The sequence below is a fragment of the Benincasa hispida genome, chromosome 3 (assembly GCF_027475165.1).
Source record: "Benincasa hispida cultivar pf3 chromosome 3, pf3_genome.v1.1, whole genome shotgun sequence".
In the NCBI taxonomy this organism is placed as follows: Eukaryota; Viridiplantae; Streptophyta; class Magnoliopsida; order Cucurbitales; family Cucurbitaceae; genus Benincasa; species Benincasa hispida.
The window spans coordinates 32,093,821-32,114,432 of NC_143480.1; the positions used below are offsets into that span (position 1 = coordinate 32,093,821).

At 30.6% G+C, this 20,612-nt stretch overlaps 2 protein-coding genes across 2 annotated transcripts; both read left to right on the top strand.

Annotated features, from left to right (window-relative positions):
- The first annotated feature begins 3,533 nt into the window (after positions 1-3,533).
- Positions 3,534-6,978, top strand: LOC150037198 (WAT1-related protein At5g64700-like). Its single transcript, XM_090311646.1, has 7 exons — positions 3,534-3,987; positions 4,122-4,184; positions 4,278-4,394; positions 5,305-5,548; positions 5,823-5,981; positions 6,064-6,215; positions 6,604-6,978. The coding sequence occupies exons 1-7, from the start codon at positions 3,809-3,811 to the stop codon at positions 6,776-6,778; spliced, it is 1,089 nt and encodes a 362-aa protein (XP_090167772.1). The 5' UTR covers positions 3,534-3,808; the 3' UTR covers positions 6,779-6,978.
- An 8,364-nt stretch (positions 6,979-15,342) lies between these two features.
- On the top strand, positions 15,343-19,699 carry LOC120072940 (WAT1-related protein At5g64700-like). Its single transcript, XM_039025472.2, has 7 exons — positions 15,343-15,611; positions 15,935-15,997; positions 16,103-16,219; positions 18,479-18,716; positions 18,840-18,998; positions 19,174-19,325; positions 19,431-19,699. Exons 1-7 carry the CDS (start codon positions 15,430-15,432, stop codon positions 19,564-19,566), a joined length of 1,047 nt encoding a protein of 348 aa, XP_038881400.2. The 5' UTR covers positions 15,343-15,429; the 3' UTR covers positions 19,567-19,699.
- The last annotated feature ends 913 nt before the right edge of the window (positions 19,700-20,612 follow it).

The following is a 20,612-nucleotide window of genomic DNA, read 5'->3' on the forward strand; positions in this document are numbered from 1 at the left end:
TTTATGATTGATTGTGGACCTTCGGGTTACACATTATGACTGATGCATGTTCCTTCAGGTTCATGTTTATGTCAGACTCGTGTACTTTTGGGTTACAAACTATGACTGATGCATGTCCCCTCGGATTCATGTTTACGATTGATTTTTGTACATTTGGAGTACACATTATGACTGATGCATGTTCCTTCGGGATCACTATGGGTTGAAATGATAAGGGTGTACACAGATGCCTAGATAAACTAGCTAATAGGTAACCTAGAGGGCCTAGTAGTGGGTCACTTACTGAGTATTGTTATACTCATTCTTTCTTCTTTCATGTATTTCAGGTAACAACAAGCATCGACTGACGAGGGACGAAAGGGACTTGAGATAGAGCCATACGAGGACAATAGAAAATGCTTCTGCACAGTTCATGTTTTGTTTCACATATTTTAGCAAGATGTCTTATTTTTATTTTATCTGAGTTTGACATGTTTTTATGTAATTATAAATCTGTTAATAACAAATCAGTGAACCCAATAAAGTATGAACTAAAAATTGATAGTAAACAATAGAAAAATAAAGATGTAGAGGACGAGAGACACGGAGAAATTTATAGTGGTTCGATCTCTAATTGAGATCTACATCCATTCTTCAAGGTTGGTAACTTCTTTACTGATCAGATGAACATATTACAGGTATACACACCTGAATCAAAGCAAATACACTCATGAGTTTGACAAAAAATCACAAAATAGAGGATTAGAAACCCCCAATGCCAAAACCCTAGCTCAAGAATGCCTTCAGCCTTCACACTGTAATTTCAGATTTCCTTTTCTCATTGTCTCTGCCTTTTCATGAGGGATAAGCATCCCTTTTATAGGGTAATAACCACATTACTCTAGCATCAGCAACCCATATAAATTCCTTGTCTTTCTTGGATTAGTTACTTGTAGAATAGTGGTGGGTCCATCCCACCATTCTCGACCACAAAAAGGAATGGTTAAATGGACGGGCCAAAGCTCAAAGTTAGTTTGCTGTCCAGCGTAAAAAGGCCTGATAACTTCAATGATATAAGGCTGAGAGATTAGTGAATAAAGAAGCAAAAAACTCAACAAAATCTCATCGCGATATTACATAACACTCATGATTTGTGATGGAGAATGACTAGCGAAATTTGATTTGAATTCTTGTCACCACCGGTTTAAATGAAGTAGAATCCTAAAATACTCATCTTTTTCGACCAACTAGTGATTTAAAAAAATATTGTGATTGAAAATAAATATTGCATTAAGGCTCTGAATATTTTGCGATGGGAGTGACATTCCCATCGCGAGGAGTGTCATGTGGTAGAGTTGTTTGTGACATAAACAAAAAGTTAGCTTTTATTGATTTTTAAGATTGGATCATCTCTACAAAAATCTCTTATATATTCACTGTAAATTTAAAATATTCACATTCTCATTATATATTGTTGAACTAAAAAAGAAAACACAAAAAATTATGTACATATATCTTTTAATATACCTCTTAATCGTTAGGACATATTTATGTTAATTGAGCTAAACCCATTTTGATGGGGAAAGATGATGTTAAAATAGAAAATTTGTGGAAGAATTTAAATCCAAAAGAAACTCTATTGGATGATTTCAACTATGAGTTCTTCTCGTTTATTATTTAATTTTAAAATAATAAAACCTTATCTTAGTACTTGCCTTTTTCAAAGGAAGTGATAGATTCCAATAACAATCGACGACACTAGAGAAATTCAATGGACCAATTACTGACAATATACATGAAGGCAGGGAAATTCCATTTATAAAGAAGAAAGAAAAAGAAGTAAGGAACAAGGTAAATAATTCAAAAATTGACCGCAAAAATCATATTATAATGGACTAAATTATTATAATACTGTGTTTGAAGCAACTTTGCGAAAAAAGTATTTTAAAAATAAAATCAATTTTCTATAAACACTTTTGAAAAAGCAATATTTTAAAATTCGTTTATTACAACTTCTTCCAGGTTTGTCGATGATCAAAAGTATTTTTTTTTTTCTAAACAAATATTAATAAATAAAAATAAATTTAGAATAAAATTTTTAATTGTTTTAAATAAAGTTTTTTCCCCTAATAATCAATTATTTTCCAAGTGTTTCTATATATATATTTCTTTAAATGGTTTTGATGATTTTAAAATTATTTAGAGAAACTATATAATACAACTAAAATGTGTTGGTTAATTTTCCATATTTTCGCATAGATAAAATGGGAGATTTTCACAAATTAAAAAAATAAGTGAAACTATTTACACAAAAATAACAAAAATTTAATCTTCTTTGATAGATGTTGATAGAAGTTTATTAGTGTTTATTAGTGATAGACACTGATAGAAGCTTATCATTGATACTATATCATAGACGCTGATAGAAGTCTATTAGGATTCTTTTTTGTTATTTCTGTAAATAGTTTGACATTTTTTTTTTGAAAATTTTTCGGTGCTCACAAAATTAATTGGACCTAAACTGAGAAATCAAAGTCAAGAAAAGATGGAGTATAAGTCATTTTAAGTATGTTTCAACCCTACTTTGCAACGTTTTCACCTACTCTACAATGTCTCAACACTACATATTTTTATGAAAGAAACACACATGCTTGTCTTGGTTATTTTGGAAAAAAGAATTAGGGCAATGCCTCGATGCTGCAATATTGTTTAACATGTAGTATATACACTTTTTTTATCCCATTTTAGGGCATCTTCTTAGTAGACATTTACAAGGTTTCTAGAGAGTTTTTAAAGACTTTTCCCTTTACATATTTCATCTTGTAATCAATCGAACTCATGGAGAGAATTTAGGTTATATCTTCACGATGTTCAACTGGAGTTTGTGTTCTGATCAAGGGTCTGTTTTGGCTACTTCAGTTGTAAGATTGTGAGACTTCGAGAACCTAGAGTATTTTTCCTTAATTTTTCTAATATATCTTATTGTTACTTATGAGCATTTGATTGCTTATATGTTTCTTGTGCATTAATTTTGTGATTGGTAATTGTCATGCATGAATAAATGCTTCATCTTAATTAGTAGTAATTAACTTGGCTCATGTCTGTGCCTTTTATAGTTTTTCCAAGAACTACATAGGTTGCATGACACATAGGCAGTTTTGAATATTGACTGGACAAAAAATGTTTTTCAAAAAATTTATTTTTATTTAAATTCTTTTGAGAAAAATTATTTAAAGTACATCTTGAAATTGTTCCAAAAGTTATTTTAAGTGGTTGTTAAACGTTTTAATTATTTTTCAAAATAACTCCCTTTTCCAAATTAAACACTTAAAAAAGTTAAACCAAACACATCCATAAACTCTAAAATATAATAAACCTAATTGATTATGTATATTTATCTCGCTCATTTCATTGTCTTAGTCTTCTTGTTATGCTTTAAATTATCATATACTAAAATTTATATAGGTAATTATTCAAAATAATACGAGTCAGTAAATTTGAATCTCCAACCTCCCCATTATAGTATTTGAGATAGAAAAAAACATCTCAATATTGATATTTTCAGAGAATATAAAAAAAAAAAAACAAACCACTAACCATTGAAAATCAACCCATCAATCACAAAACATTAACATGTAATGCAGAAAAATTCCCCACATTTTGCAAAGAACTGTACTTAATCTAGTGGGAAAAAGACCAAAAAAAAAAAAAAAAAGAATAAAAGAAGAATCCCCAAACACATTATATATATCACCTTTAATATATATACTATCTTAAACAACACACATAATGAGGGTAATTGAGGGAGAGGGAAATTAAATGAGTTTTGATGAGAATGGAATTAAAGAAGCCTCTTATTGCTGCTATTATTGTCCAAATCACTTATTCTGGGATGAGTATTTTGGCAAAAGCTGCTTTTGCTTCTGGTATGAACAATTTTATTTTCATTTTTTACAGGCAAGCTTTTGGAACTCTCTTCCTAATCCCTCCTACCATCATTTTCAAAAGGTATTTCTACTTCAATATATTTCTTACCCCTCCTTTGATAATCATTTCTCTCTAATAACATTTATTTTATAAGAAGATTACCATTTTCTATTTATTTTTTTTTAATTTTCTTTTATAATTTTTATGGATGGTAGAAAAGAAGTAGCATGTTTATCAGTTGGAGAGATGTTCAAGATTTTCATGCTGGCCTTACTAGGGTTTGTACAATTTTTCTAATTAAGGGGTATTTTTTTTTTAAAAAAATAAATTTAGTAATTGGTTTATGCATAATAATAATGATGATGATGCAGGAGGACGTTGGTTTTGATAGCTTATGGGTTAGGTGTTAAATATACATCTGCAGTTTCGGGTGCTGCAGCATTTAATTGTCTTCCTGTCACCACATTTTTATTTGCTCTTATTCTAAGGTACCAATTCATATTCTTTCTCCCAATTTTATTTTATTTTATTTCATGAGTTTTTCTAATTTTAAAGTCTAAATTTAGTAGTTATACTCTCAACAAAGTCTTAAAATTCATTCCTTTTACTAATTTGTTGTTGAATTTTCTAAGTAAAAGTTGTTTCTATTATTATCCTCTAATCACATGTCGTTTTTGGTACATGAAAGTTTCAATTAATACTCGACCAATTTCAATAAAATTTAATTAAATCTTTATACCTTTGAAAGTTTGAGGTAAATGGAATGAAACAAAAATTATAGGAAACAATATCATATTTACATTTTTTTAAAGGAAAATATCCCATAATATATATGAGATAAGATTTAAACCTATGATATGTGAAATATATACCCACATATGGTTTCAATCGTTTTACTTTAATGATTGGATCATAAATTATATCATCATACACTTAAATTTATTTGGAAACGATGGTCCTTGTTCTTGGACAGGATGGTCAATTAAGTGCGCAATCCATCATCTTCCACTCAAGCAAATTGTTTATTATATCTTGAAAAAAAAATTGTGAAATCACTTTATTACAATCATAGCTTTAGAATGGTTGAATTTAAGTTACATACTCCCTCTTTCTATATAAATATATACAATATCTTTTAGTCATTAATTTTTTTTTTGGACATACATCAAATTTTTATTCGGATGCAAATGATTAGCATCATTTTAAAAGATGTTTTTAGTTTTCAAAATTAATTTTGATAATATGAAAATTACATTTAAAAGTGAAAATTTTAAAATTAAATTAATTTTAAGTGATTAAAGTGTTATTTTTTTTTTAATTTGTAATGGTTGAATATATATATAAAAAAGAGAATATTGGTTGATGTAACCCATTAAAGCTCCTATATGTTGGGGACAGGATGGAGAAATTAAAGGTGAGAAAAGCAAGTGGAATGGCAAAAGTTGGAGGCCTATTGTTATGCATTGGTGGTGTTTCAGTACTTGCATTTTACAAAGGGCCTCTCATGAAGCCTCTTTTCAATTATCATTTTTTAGAAACCCACCAAAAATCTGATGCTTCTTCTCTCCAAAACACATGGGCTCTTGGTTGCTTTTTGCTTCTCATTTCTTCCACCTCTTCAGGCCTCTGGCTTGTTCTCCAGGTAATGAAATATAGTTATCAAAATTTTACCTGATCTAATACAAAATAAATTTTGATACACAATTAACGATAATAATACGTTTGTTTCTAACTTTCAAATGTTATTCAAATTTGATATGCAAATTCTACTTGTTATTCAGTTCATTTATCTTAAATGATGACAACTTAGATTTAACTCAATTATATTGCTTTTGTAAATGTCGTGGTTTTGAAATATTAATGAGACTAAATACAAAACACTAAATTTTATTTATGTAACATTGTATATTTTGCAGGCATTGGTTTTGAAGACTTGTCCATCTCCACTTGTGTTAACGTGTGGACAAACATTGTCAAGCACTTTCCAGACATTTGTTGTGGCAATTGCAGTCGAAACAAATCCTTCGCAATGGAGACTGGGTTGGAATATTCGTCTCCTTGCCGTTCTTTACTGTGTATGTCATTTTCTTTCATCATACGTAACGCTCTAGCCTCGGAATTCCGAACCAAAATCAAATGGTGTTAACTAATCTGTAGGGAATTTTTGTGATATGCACTGGGAACTATTTGGCATGTTGGGTCATCAAGAAGAAGGGTCCTGTTTTTCTGGCTGCTACAACTCCATTGAATCTTATTGCTACTCTCATTGGTTCACAGTTTTTACTATCTGATGCAATCAGCTTGGGAAGGTAATGGTTTTCATTACTTTATTATTTTTTTTCATTATTACATTTGAAAAATTCTCCGTATTCAATTCTTATTCAAATGTTGGATTAATAAAATGGACAGTTAAAATTGATAAATGAACAATTTTCATGAAAAATATTAATTGAGAGTCTAGATTGATTCACTTTTAAAAATTTAGGGATTTAATTAATAAAATTATAAGTCTCATGCGATGTTTATCTAAATAAAATGTAATTTAAGATGTAAATTAATATAATTAAAAAAAAAAGAGTTCAAGATTCAAATTGATAAAATTACTACTTTAACATTTAGGGTATAAATTATACTTTTTTATATGAATTATATATAATGATTAATTATATTACATGTTTTGTTCGTATTTTTGAACAGTTTAATAGGTGGTATGTTGCTGGTTCTTAGCCTTTACAGTGTTTTGTGGGGACAAAGCAAAGAAAGGGATTGTGAGAGTATAGAAAATAATAATAATAGCGATCCAATTCTACCAGAAACAGAAATTGAAAATTCACATGATGATTTGAACCAAACTTCAATTTCCAAGTGTTAAATAACAATATTGAAAATAAAAAATGTATTATTTAATTAAAGAATAAACTATATACATAGTATTATGGAAATAGGACTGTGCTTGGTGTGTAATTTAATTTATGAAGCAAATGTATGAGAAGACAACAGAGAGAGAGTTTGAAAGGGTTTAATTTGTATGATTATATTTCAATTTGAGGCTTCCATAATTTGAACTGTTTATTTCATGAGTTGTTCTGAGGTAATATAGGTAGTCTGTTAGTTCTATAATATATTTTTGAATTATGTTTATTAATTTACAGTTTTAGCCTTTTATTATTCTGTTATTTGATCATTTTTTTTGGTTGTTTTGTTGTATTCAATCACTTGGTGGACAATTGTGTCCCTTCTTTTCTCCATCTATTGAAAGATAATTGGGAGCATCTTTAATGTCATATCTCATTTCCTTTATTATATGCTATATGACTTGAGAGCCTGTGCTCCTTTTGCAAAATTCCTTTAATATATTAAATTATTGCTATATTCAAAAGTTAAACTAATTAAATTCAACATTTTTCAATATATTACGAACACTTCCACTCATATATTTGTGTTCAAATACTAACATATATGAATTTGAATTCCCAGAGAAATGGTTTATAAAATGTATCATAATTGGTTTTGTCAAATCTCTCAACTTAATTAAATCATTCATATATCAACCTTAAAAAGTCAAAATACTCGAATCTTTATTAATAATTGAATTATATATAGGGTTAGTTGTATAAATAGAATTCAAGCCCAAAATAATAAAATATATAGTACAAGGATAAAATAATTGCATATATAGATTAAAAAAAAATGATAAAGGACTAAAAAACACATGCCTAGCCACCATTTTGTTCGCTTCTTCCCAGTTTTCTTAAATTAAAAGCTATCACTGATAGCAGCTATCAGTGATAACCACTGATAGCTTCTATCAATTGTTATCGATGATAGTTATTATCAGCGGTAGCTTTTAATTTGAGAAAAATTAATACAATCTTGAAATATTAGCTTTTAATTTGCTATCAATTATCAGTAGCTATCATTGATTCATTTTCATCAATTGAATCAACGTTGAATTATTACTACTTAAGGCTATCAGTGGCTATCAATGATAGATTTATAAATAGTGATCAACTTTGAAAGAAGACCAACAACTTTGATTACTATAGTAGTTATCACTAATAATCTTTTATCATGGCTATCACTGATAACAGCTATCAGTCGTTATCACTGATAGACTTTCGTCAATTAGAATCAACCTTGAAATATTAACACTTAAGGCTATCAATGATAGACTTCTATAACTGGTTATCACCTTTGAAAGAAACTCGATATATAGATATCACCTAAGTCTTATCACTGATATCACTAACATCACTCATATTGTGGTTATCAGTGATAGCTTCTTTCACTGATAACATCACTGATAAGATGCTATCAATGATCTCACTGATATTATGTTATCAGTGATAGTTCTCTATCACCGATAATGTACTATCAATGGAAGCTTCTATCACAGATAATATGCTATCGGGTAGTTTCTATCATCGATAACATGCTATTAGTACTAACTTCTATCACTGATAACATGCTATCAGTAGTAGCTTCTATCAATCATAGCCACTAAACACCTTTTTTCCCCTTTCATGTCCTTCCCAAACATTTATAAGTCATTTTTCTTTTCGATGATAGCTTCTATCACTGATAAACATACTATAGGTGATAACTTCTAAGGCATTCCACCTACATTTTAGTTCAAGATTCAACTTTATTAATTAATTTCACCAAGTTGGCTATCAATGATAGATTTCTATAAGTGGCTATTAACTATGAAAATATAATCAAAGATTAAGCTATCAATGATAGAAAATATTAGTGATTATCACTAATAACTTTCATTTGCTATTTATATTTATTATTTGTTATAATAATCAAACTTGATGATTGACTTGTTGGTGTTAAGTTACTTATGAATTGAGTACTTTCAAGTCCTGGGTATAGAACTCAGTCTCATAATTCTTGTGAAAAAAAAGGAAATAAAGATTTAAAAATAAGACAAAAAGAAGAAGCAAAAACTGAAAAAATGAAAGAAAATTAAATAGAAAAAAAGGAAGCAAAAACCGGACAAATGAAAGAAAAACTAAAAAAAAAAAAAAAAAAAGAAAGGGAAGAAGTAAAAAATCAGATAAAGAAAAGAAAATAAAAAAATGAAAAAAAGGAGGGAAGAAGCAAAAATCGAAGAAGATAAAGAAAATAAAAAGACTAAAAAAAGGTGTACATCAAGATAAGACAAGAAAAGGCGAAATTGGAAATAAAAAAAGTAAAAAATTAACTAGTCAACTCATCTATATTTTAAAGATGTAATATATTTTTAGATTTTTTTCTCTTATTCTACTATGTATTACAAATATCCTTATATATATCCTCACTGTTGAAAAATGAAGCCTAAACATACCCTCAAACCTAAATTCAATAAACCTAAGACATTATTTGGGCTTGGATTGGACTCACAAAGCTTCAATCGTCAAGTCCATGATCCAATTCTTGGGTTTGACTCATTAAATTAAGTTTTGGGCTGGGTTTGGGTCAATCCTAGACCAATCTATTGAATATTATTTGTTTAATTATTTCTTAAAATTATATATCTTTACATTTTCACTATTAAATTCTATTATCAAGTTTCATTTATTATTTTATTTTCTAAGACTTTCTTATTAGTTTTTAACCCTTTTTAAAAATTTTATATTAGCTAGAAAATTATGATATCTAAGTTACAAAAATATATTTACAAAATATTAAAAATTTTATTTTTAATATATAAAATATAATGTATAAAAAAATAAATATATATGCGTATAAAACCACTTGATTCAAATATAATCCAAATGAGTCGGTTTAATGAATCAATCTGATCTTCAAAATAGTGATTCATACACAATTGAATTAGGCTAACTCTATCAAACTTTAATTTTGGGTTGGAGTAGACTGTGCCTTTGGACTTTAGGCCTATAGGATTGAATCATTTGTTGAGAACAAAAAAGAATTGCACAACAAACTGTCTTTTGTTGATAATGCTGCTAAGCTTAAATAGTAGCTAAACTACATCCACGAAAATAAAGGAGAAAAAATAGCAACCCACTCTTACTACAATTCAGCAAAGTGGAAACAGAAAGCTAAAAATAGGAAACTGTTATAACAAAAAACCTTTCATTCCCTCCCTTAAACTAAATGCTCAGAAGCAATTAGTTTTCCTCTGAAAATTCACATACTCCCAGCAACCTTCGAAGCTTCTGAAAAACTTCTAACTTTAAGGGTTTGGTCATAATGTCTGCCACTTGATCTTGGCTTCTACAATGAACCAATTCAGCTACACCATCTTTTGTAAGATTTCTTAGAAAATGAAACCTCACATCAATATGCTTGCTTCGACCGTGCATAACTGGATTTTTTGACAGCTTGATGGTTGAACTATTGTCACACAATATGGTAATGCAACTTTTATCTGGATGGCCCAACTCCTTCAAAATTTTCCTCACCCAAACTCCTTGACAAGCACAAATTGCAGCAGCTACAAACTCAGCTTCTGTAGTTGATAAGGTCACAATAAGTGGTTTTTTTGAACACCACGAAACAGCACCTGAACTCATTAAAAATACATACCCAGATGTATTTTTTCAATCTTCTAAATCTCCAGCATAGTCACTATCTGTATATGCCAACAATCCAACATTTCCTCCTTTTATGTAATGAATTCCATAGTTCACAGTCTCTTTTAAGTACTGAAGTATTCTTTTAGCTGCTTGAAGATGATCTTCCATTGGTTTTGCCATGTACCTACTTATAAGGCAAGTAACAAACATCATATCAAGTCTTGTGGCAGTAAGATACATTAAACTTCCCACCAATTGTTTGTAATATGTATCATCAACAGGGACTCCATTTCCAGCTTTACTCAATTTGGAACCAGGAACAATTGGGCTGTTCACAGAGTTACTTTCCAGCATGCCAAACCTTTTCAAAACCTCCAATGCATATTTTCTTTGACATATAAAAAAATCCAGAAGACTGTTGTAACACCTCAATCCCAAGAAAGAATCGCATTTTTCCTAAATCGGTCATATCAAATTCACGCAACATGGAATTTTTAAAATCAATCATCAGAGTTTCATCATCACCAGTAAAAATTAAATCATCAACATACACACTTACAATGATAATTTTTCCTTCCAAACTTCTCTTAGTGAATAATGTTTGTTCGCTATCACACCTTTGAAATCCTTCATTGATGAAATGTGTTTCAATTCGACTAAACCAAGCACGTGGAGCTTGTTTTAATCCATATAAAGCTTTGTGCAATTTGTAAACGAAGTGCTCATTACCCTTCTTTTGATATCCTTTTGGTTGCTCTACATAAACATCTTCAGTTAACTCACCATGGAGAAAAGCTGACTTAACATCAAGCTGAAAAATATTCCTATCCTTTTGTGCAGCTAGAGCAATAATCATTCTTACTGTATCCATCCTTGCCACTGGTGCAAAAACTTCTGTGTAGTCTACTCCATATTGTTGAGAGTAGCCTTTAGCAACCAATCGAGCCTTGTACTTATCAATTTTTCCGTGCTCATTGCTTTTGGTTTTGTAGACCCACTTTACTCCAATCCTTTTAGCTCCAATTGGTAGTTTTCTCAATGGATCTGATTTCATTGTCCATGGCCAGCCTCCAATTTCCATCTTGTATAGCATCTTCAAAATACAATGGATCAGTTGATATCCTTAGTGCCATATGAGCTTCATCCTCTGAAAGACCTTTTCCACTAATATAATCATCCATCCATGTAGGAAGACGCCTCTCACGAGATTCCCTTAAATTCCTCACATTTTGCCCACCATCACCAAAAATGTGATCCACCTCCCTAACTCCATCTTCTCTATCACTATCAAGTTCATTTTCACTCACATTTTCTTCCTCATCTGCATCATCACCATCACCTAAATCTAAGTGTACTGCTACTATTTGTTTTGCATCCCAATCCCATTGTTTTTCTTCCTCAAAAATTACATCTCTACTCACAAAAACCTTTCCACCGACCGGATCATATAGTCTGTAACCTTTTGACTCCTCACTAACTCCCAATAACACACAAGAAATGCTTTTATTGTCTAATTTGGTTCTTTTTGCATCTGGAACATGTGCATGTGCTACACATCCAAAAACTTGAAAATGATCTACTGAGGGTTTTATCCCACTCCAAGCCTCCTCTGGTGTGATATCATTGACCACCAAGGTAGGACATCTATTTAAGACATAGATGGTTCAATTTACTGCTTCCGGCCAAAAGATTTTGGGTATATTTTTCTCCGATAGCATTGAACGAACCATGTTCATTATCGTTCTGTTTTTCCTTTCCGCTACACCATTCTGTTACGGAGTATAGATGGTCGTTAATTGCCTTTTGATCCCATTTTGTTTGCAAAAATCATTGAACTCAACTGAATTAAATTCTCCTCCTCTATCGGTGCGTAAACACTTAATAGGCAACTCAACTTCTTTCTCAACCAAGGACTTAAAGTATTTGAAAGAGTTAAAAGATTCTGACTTTTCTACCAAAAAATATACCCATACTTTCGTGCTATAATCATCAATAAACAACAGAATGTACCTTTTATTACTATTAGATGTAGGGGTGATTGGGCCACAAATATCTGCACGAATAAGTTCCAGCTTTTGTGTTGCTCTCCAAGTGCTCCTCTTTAGAAAGGGATCTCAATGTTGTTTCCCTTTGATACAATCAGTGCATGTAGCATTTGAGACACTAAATTGAGGAAGCCCATATACCATGTTTTTGCACTGTAGAGTTCTCAAACCTTTGTAACTCAAATGTCCATATCGTCGATGCCAAAGATGAGATAAACTTTCAGCTTCAGCTTTTGTTTGAAGGCACTGATCAACTTGTGTTTGAGAAGAAGTTTGGGTTAGCAAAATAAACATCCTGTTGTTGCTCATTTTTGTTTGAATAATTAAGCCTCTCTTTGGATGAAATATTTTGCATTCCCCTCCCTTGATCAAAATAGTCAAACCTTTTTCTTGCAATTGTCCTATGCTCAAGAGATTGTTACTCAATTCTGGAATGTAGTATACCTCAGTAACAACATGATTAACTTCATTCAGAAACAACTTCACATTTCCTTTGCCCATCACATCCATTTTAGTGTTGTTTCCCAACTTCACTGAATGTCGGAAATCTTCATTGAGCTCACTAAACATGGATCGATCACCACACATATGATTAGAACACCCGGAATCAAGAAACCATGTATCTTCTCTTTTGACTCCATGCAATTCCTCATAGGACATTAGAAGCATTTCTTCTTCTTCATCGATTTCGGCATAGTTTGCTTCTTTATTTTCAGGACACTCATATTGGTAATGCCCAAGTTTTTGGCATCGGTAACACTGCACATTTGCTTTGTTGAAATTTGCTCGACCCCTTCCTCTTCCTTTTCCTCTGTAGCTGCCTCGACCTCGACCTCTTCCTTCATCATTCGTCACCTTCAACGCTTGCTCCTCTCTGCTTCGTCGCTGAAACTTTTGTTCATGTACTATCAAAGAACTTTGCAACTCATCAATAGTGAGAGTATCGATATCCTTTGATTCTTCAATAGAACAAACGATATAGTTAAACTTTTCTGTTAAAGAGCGTAGAATTTTTTCGACCACTTTCACATCTTGTATATCTTCTCCATAAATTCGCATCTTATTTGCAACCGTCATGACTCTGGAGAAGTATTCAGTCACTTCTTCACCAGCCTTCATCTCAAGAATTTCAAAGTCTCTACGAAGAGCTTGTAGATGAGACCTCTTGACCCTTGCATTGCCTTCAAACTTTTTCTTCATTGCATTCCATATTTCTTTAGAAGTGTTCTTCTTGAGAATGGTTTCTAAAACTGTATGATCAATGGCTTGAAAGAGATAATTCTTTACTTTCAAGTCTTTCAGCTTCATCTCATCATTTTTCTTTCGCTGGGCTTCTGTTTGCAACAATTCGCTAGCTGGTTCAACATATCCAGGTTTGACCAACTCCCAGTATTCCTTGGATCGAAGGAAGTTTTCCATCAACATGCTTCAATGATCATAATGACCATCGAAACGTGGAATTGCCGGCTGTACAAAACTTCCTTCATTCTTATTTCCTTCTGTAGTCATTTTGCTGCAAAGTTTCAAAGACTGCTGCTTTGAAAAATCAAAACCACCTTGGCTCTGATACCAGAATGTTGAGAACAAAAAAGAATTGCACAACAAACTGTCTTTTATTGATAATGCTGCTAAGCTTAAATAGTAGCTAAACTACATCCACGAAAATAAAGGAGAAAAAATAGCAACCCACTCTTACTACAATTCAGCAAAGTGGAAACAGAAAGCTAAAAATAGGAAACTGTTATAAGAAAAAACATTTCAGCATTTCTATTTTGTTATAAATTAACAAGCCACATGTGACAATAATAGATATTTAATTTATAAAAGGTGAGAGGTGAAGCTGGAAACAACCACTATTTCTATTTTATCAATAATCAAAACCGTTTTACTCATGCCCTAATTTATTTGTAGAATCATCATTAAACAAAAAAATCTCTTCACAAAAAAAAAAAAAAAAAAAAATCATAAAAAAAATGAATAAATCTTCATGAAATTTTCATCAACTGAAAGCATTACTTGTACAAATAAAATTTGGGGGAGATATCTATATGACGATTGTTTCATAGCTCTTTAGTTTTGATTATTAAGGTTGTAGAGACTTTAAAAATAATTAAGGTTCAATTATACTAAGCAGTGGATCACATAAATAAAAGTGGTAATATGGTAAATCTAATGTTCCTTGGAATACCGTTGATGTTTCCCTTAAGTCTATTCATTTTGATTTTTTATTTTCTAAAATGTATATTGGTTTTCAGATTTTTGGAAGAATCATTCGAAATTAGTGTGATTTAAAAAACAGACCAAAATTTGAAAATTACTATTTTTAGTAACTTTCAAAACTTAAAAAAAAAAAAATTTAGAAGTAAAACTAGTATTTATAAGTTTAATTTAAAGAAATAGAAAAAATAAAAAAACTAAAAGTGAGTTTAATAATCAGATCTTTGTAACAAGAGAGACAATAAAGCTGGATATATATACATGAACAAGTATAACGAAGTGATATGGTCTTGTTGTCTGGCCAACAATGTTTGAAAAAAAAATTCTTTAGAAAACGATTCTGAAAAATTAGAAAGTTTTGGCAAGTAGAAAAAAAAGAGCCCAAAGTAGATTAGTTGCCTAATTAAGAAACATTATCTTAATAAAGAGATCTTTGAAAGAATCTCCAGTGTGTAATATGCCAATGATGAACAATACCCTTCCCACTAAAAACACATCTTCAGTTTATGGTGAAGCACTGGTAGGAGATGAAATGATTTTGCATATTGGAATAATATGCATTTTTAAATTAATATTCCAACATAAGTGGTTGGAAATTGGAAAAGCATATGCGTTTTTTCTTTTTTCTTTTTTTAATTGTGAATAGTGAGGTTTTGATTGTTGGTTTTACTTAAGCAACACAAACAAAGCTGAAGGAAGAAAGAAAACACATTAGTTGTGTTGTTTGTTTTTTCATGAAAGAAATGGACTCAAAGAAGCCTTATTTTGCTGCTATTGTTTGCCAAATCACTTTTGCTGGGATGAGTTTATTCTCAAAGGCTGCTTTTGCTTCTGGTATGAATACTTATATTTTTCTTTTCTACAGGCAAACTGTTGGGACTCTTGTCTTACTGCCCCCCACCATATATTTCAAAAGGTAAATCGAACTAATGTCACCTCTATTTCATAATACTTTTGATTTTCATTTTATTATTTATAAATATTGGAACTGCGATCAAAGTATATCCTGATCAAGGACATAGATAAGTGAGAGTTGACCATCGTCTTTATTAATCTAGAGTTCTTAATTAAACTAATGGTCTATCGAAGCCATGATTTAGGCTTAATCATTTTCGTGTATGTAATCCTCCAAGTGATGAAAATAGGTGAAAGCTTTGATAAAAACGTAGTCGTTTGTGATCTTTTAAAACAACAGATCTAACCAATTTGTTTTTTTCTTTTCTCCATGATTTATTGTAGAAAGGAAATGGCATGTTTATCAGTAGGAGATATATGGAAGATTTTCATGCAGGCATTTTTGGGGTTTGTACAATTAATTATATACTAGTTTATAATTATTTGAATTTAAGATATATACTATATATATATCTCTCATTGAACTTCAATTTTAATGTGTAAAAAGTGCAGGTTTACATGGGGTTTGAATACCTATGGGTTAGGAGTTAAGTATACATCAGCAACTTTGGGTGCTGCAGCCTTTAATTGTGTTCCTGTCACCACATTCTTCTTTGCTCTTATTTCAAGGTTCAATTCCCATAATCTTTAGTTTCAATTACCATAATCTTTAGTTTTACATTCTTTTTTGCTCTTATTTCAAGGTTCAATTCCCATAATCTTTAGTTTTCCCCTAAATAAATTAAATAAACAATTCACAACTATTTATCTTAACAAACTGTTACCACATAAAAAGTCACATATGATTCTAAATCATTTACGGGCTATTTGATAGTTAATTGGTTTTTGATTAAATACGATGATTGTCACCTCTCTTGCTCGGGTTCAAACCCCAGTTCTGCAACATTTTTCTGCTTTCTGTTTTACTACTTTTAATTGTTCTGAATTTTAATGTAATATGAATTTTGGCCCAATGATATTGGTGATTGTCTCCCACCTCTCATGCTTGGATTCAAATCCTCATAGATACAATTTTTTTAACATTTTTTTTAATAAAATTGAATGAAAAATAATGTCTAATTTTTGTTCTAAACTTCATTTTCACATCAACTTTTAATTTTTTTTTTATTTGAACAAGAATATTTTAAAGAGTTTTCGAACAATTTCAAAATCCAAAATTAGAATGATTGAAAAATATAAATAAATTATTATTATCATTTTAAAATTTAGAAAACCATAACTCTTGATAAGATTGTGTATTTTGTTGGGTGAAAAACACCATCTTAGTGGAAGAATATGTTTCTTTATTAAAAAAAATATGATTATTTGAATTTCTTTTAATAGTTTTTAAATACGTGATTTTCTTATAAGTTTAAAAATACAAATATATATATATATATAAAGAATTGTTACTTCAATTCTTAATCCTTTTATATACAATTACTACCATTAGTTAACACGATGGTGTTTGTCGAATCATTTGATTGAAGTGTTGCATTTACACATTAATAATTTATCCTATTTTAAGAGATGATGGATCATATCACATTAAGTATCTTATATGAAACAAAGTTATCTTAAGAAAACAACGTAAATTCATTGAATTTAGATTAATTGTTTTCATTGTTGTATTATAAACGAAACTATTTTCTTGTGTTTTATTAAAATGTTTATTTATGTTATTTTTATTCATTTGGTTTGTGATTAATTCATTTTTATAAAATATTGATAATGTTTTTATCAATACGTTTTTTTTCTTAAAAAAAAAAAAAGTTGAATTAAAGATATAATTTTATAATTGTCTGTATTAGATGGAAGGTTACAGTAAAAATTGTTTGATTTCATTTTTATAAAAAAAAAAGGTATAGAATTTAAAAAGTCATCAAAACTTATTTTGATTAAAACAATATAATTATCAAACCTATTTTTTTGTTTCAGTTTTTTAAAAAAAGAAATTAAAAACCAACTACCAAACGTGTCTTTTTGTTTTTTGTTTTTAAATGACAGCCAAAAATGGTCATCCAACATCTATGGTTTTTGTTTTCTAAAAACAGAAAACAAAAATAAATTTTCAAAATAAAAAAAATCAAATAATTATTAAATGAGGTCTTAGGCTTTCTATTTGATTTTTGAAGATTAAGGTTATGTTGTCTATATTTTGATTTTGTCTCAAAACCCAAAAAGTTTTAAAAGGTAAGTCTTCGTTTAATACCTATTAGATTTTTTTTTTTTTTTTTTTTTTTTTTTTTTTTTTTTTTTTGAAATATTAAGCTTATAAATAGTTAAATACTATTTCTATCTATGTTTTTCTTTTCTTTTTCTAATTTATATTTGTTAAAAGTTCTCTATTTCAAAATCCAAGTCAAGTTTTGAAAGCTATAAAGATTAGTTCGTGATTTTTTTTTCTACATTTTTAATTCATCTTTTAATATACGGAGTGGAAAGATTGAACTCAAACCTCGAGGTTGATAGCACAATTTAAAAAAAAAAACCAAATAATTATCATTTTGATATAGTTTGTAAGCGCATAGTTCTCCCTAAAATCAACTCAAATGAATCTAATCAAACTTTTATATTTTTTAATTGGAAGAAAGAAATATATTTATTTTATTATAATGTTGTTTAACCTATATCTCTCTAAATTTTCATATTCACCAATAACTTATTTAGACAATTTAGTTTTTTTTTTTTTTTCTAAAGTGATTTTTATTTGTTACCCAACACTTTAAATCTTAGGGAAACAAAAGTTCTAATCATCCAAAATGGGTGAATTTTTACCAAATGCACTACTCTAATTAAATAAAGAACATATATAATATATAATTTGTTTAGTTATTAAGGCATGAACACTTTGAATATAATATATATATGTGTGTGTATTGTTGACAGGATGGAGAAAGTAAAGATAAGGAAATCAAGTGGAATGGCAAAAGTTGGAGGCATGATGTTGTGCATTGCTGGTGTTGCAGTTCTTGCATTTTACAAAGGCCCTTATTTCAAACCACTCTTCAATTTTCACCTTTTTCAAACCCATCAATCCCACGTTTCTTCCCAGAAAACATGGATTCTTGGTTGTTTTTTGCTTCTTGTTTCTACCCTTTCATGGGGTTTGTGGTTTGTCCTTCAGGTTAATTATCGATATTATTCAATCTATATCATTTTTATACGAGTAATACTATGGTGCATTTTGAACTGTACTAATCTTTTTGTAGCACACTCTATTTGGTTTGATATAATATTTTACTTTCAGGCTTGGGTTTTGAAGACTTGTCCATCTCCACTTGTGTTAACGTTTGGACAAACACTTTCAAGTGCCATTCAGTCATTTGTGGTGGCTATTGCAATTGAAAGAAATCCTTCTCAATGGAAGTTGGTTTGGAACATTTGCCTCATTGCTATTCTTTATTGTGTATGCTTCTTTTCTTTTTCTTTTATAAGAAATGGGGTAGAAGGATTGGAGCTTTCAATCTTAATTAAAGAAAGTAGTATGTATTAATTATTGCTGAGCAACACTCAAATTGTGACTCTTTATTATTAATATATATAAATGATTAGCCAAATCAATTAGAACTTTTCTGTTGCAGGGAATTTTTGTAATTTGCATTGCAAACTATTTGTCAAGTTGGGTGGTAAAAAAGAAGGGTCCAGTTTTCCAAGCTGTTACCACACCCTTCAATCTCATTTTCACACTCATTGGCTCAGAATTTCTTTTGAATGATGGAGTTAGCTTGGGAAGGTAGATGAGGAATTCATTAATTATATTGATGGATTATTCCATTAGTAATGATTTAAACTTTGTTTAAAGAATATATATAATTTTCTTCTTTTTGATGTTGAACAGTATAATAGGTGCCATGTTGCTGATCTTGAGCCTTTATAGTGTTTTATGGGGAAAACGGAAGGAAATGAGTTGCCAGGATACAGAAAACAAGACTGATTCTGTTTCAATGGAAAAGGAAATGTTAGATCACATTTGAATTTTGTAGGATATGTAATTGTTGATGTTCGTATCAGTTGACTTATACTTAACCAAGTTATTATACTAGAAGCGACTCGTTCGTATTGGGAACCACCACGAATGAATGCATTGAATGACTTTCCGCTTGTGAATGATAGTCTTTCATAGCGATAGCGGCCTCTCTTATCTATTAGCCTAAGCGTCTTCGCTAACTCGCTCGCCTACTATACCCTACTATACAATACATTAGTAGGGTAGGCTAGGCTAACTCAGCCGCTTACTGGATGGATTAAGGCTGTGAACTTTCCTCGTTAGAACAGCCAGAAGGGCAGAGCTCTATGTTCTATTGAAAAGCTGTCCAAAAAGAGCGCATTCGCTTCCATCTATAAGAGAGCTTGAACACGCCTTCTTACTAGCCCATAGAGAGTGATTCCAGGAAAGGGCAGAGCTGCTCTAACCTTAGCATCAGCAGGAGATTCCTTCGCTCAAGAACTAGACTCAAGCGATTGTGCCTACCAGTCAAGACAGGAAGGTGGGACGCTATCCCGCCTCTTGACCGAAGCGCCAACCCACCTCACTTATCTCACCTTAAGGCAGGAAAGAATAGGCAAGATAATGTGTACCCCTGTAGAGGTAGAAAGTCAAACTCTTCTTCTAGCATCAAAGTAAACAGTATAATCAAAAGCATAAACCATTCGTATTCCTTCCCGAATCTGGAAAATGAAATACTAGCAGTTGCTCTAGTAGTGCAGCATTTCCGTGTGCTCAGACGCGACTTCGGAACATCGTACTGTTTTCGATGGAATATTTTCATTGATGAGCTCAGGGGCTTGGGAAACCCGCAGGTCAACCCCCAACATTATATCGACTAGAAGTAGAAGACGGTCTCTCTCGGGATGTTCATTCGCAACAAAATATTTTCTTTGTGCGGCGGTAAAAAAAAACATGCTTTTTTGGAGAGAGATACTATTTCACCAATCGAGTCACAGGTATCTAACATATTCATACCTAACGATTTTCCACAAAGTGGTGACGAAAGGTATAACTTGCTAAAAAAACGCCAGT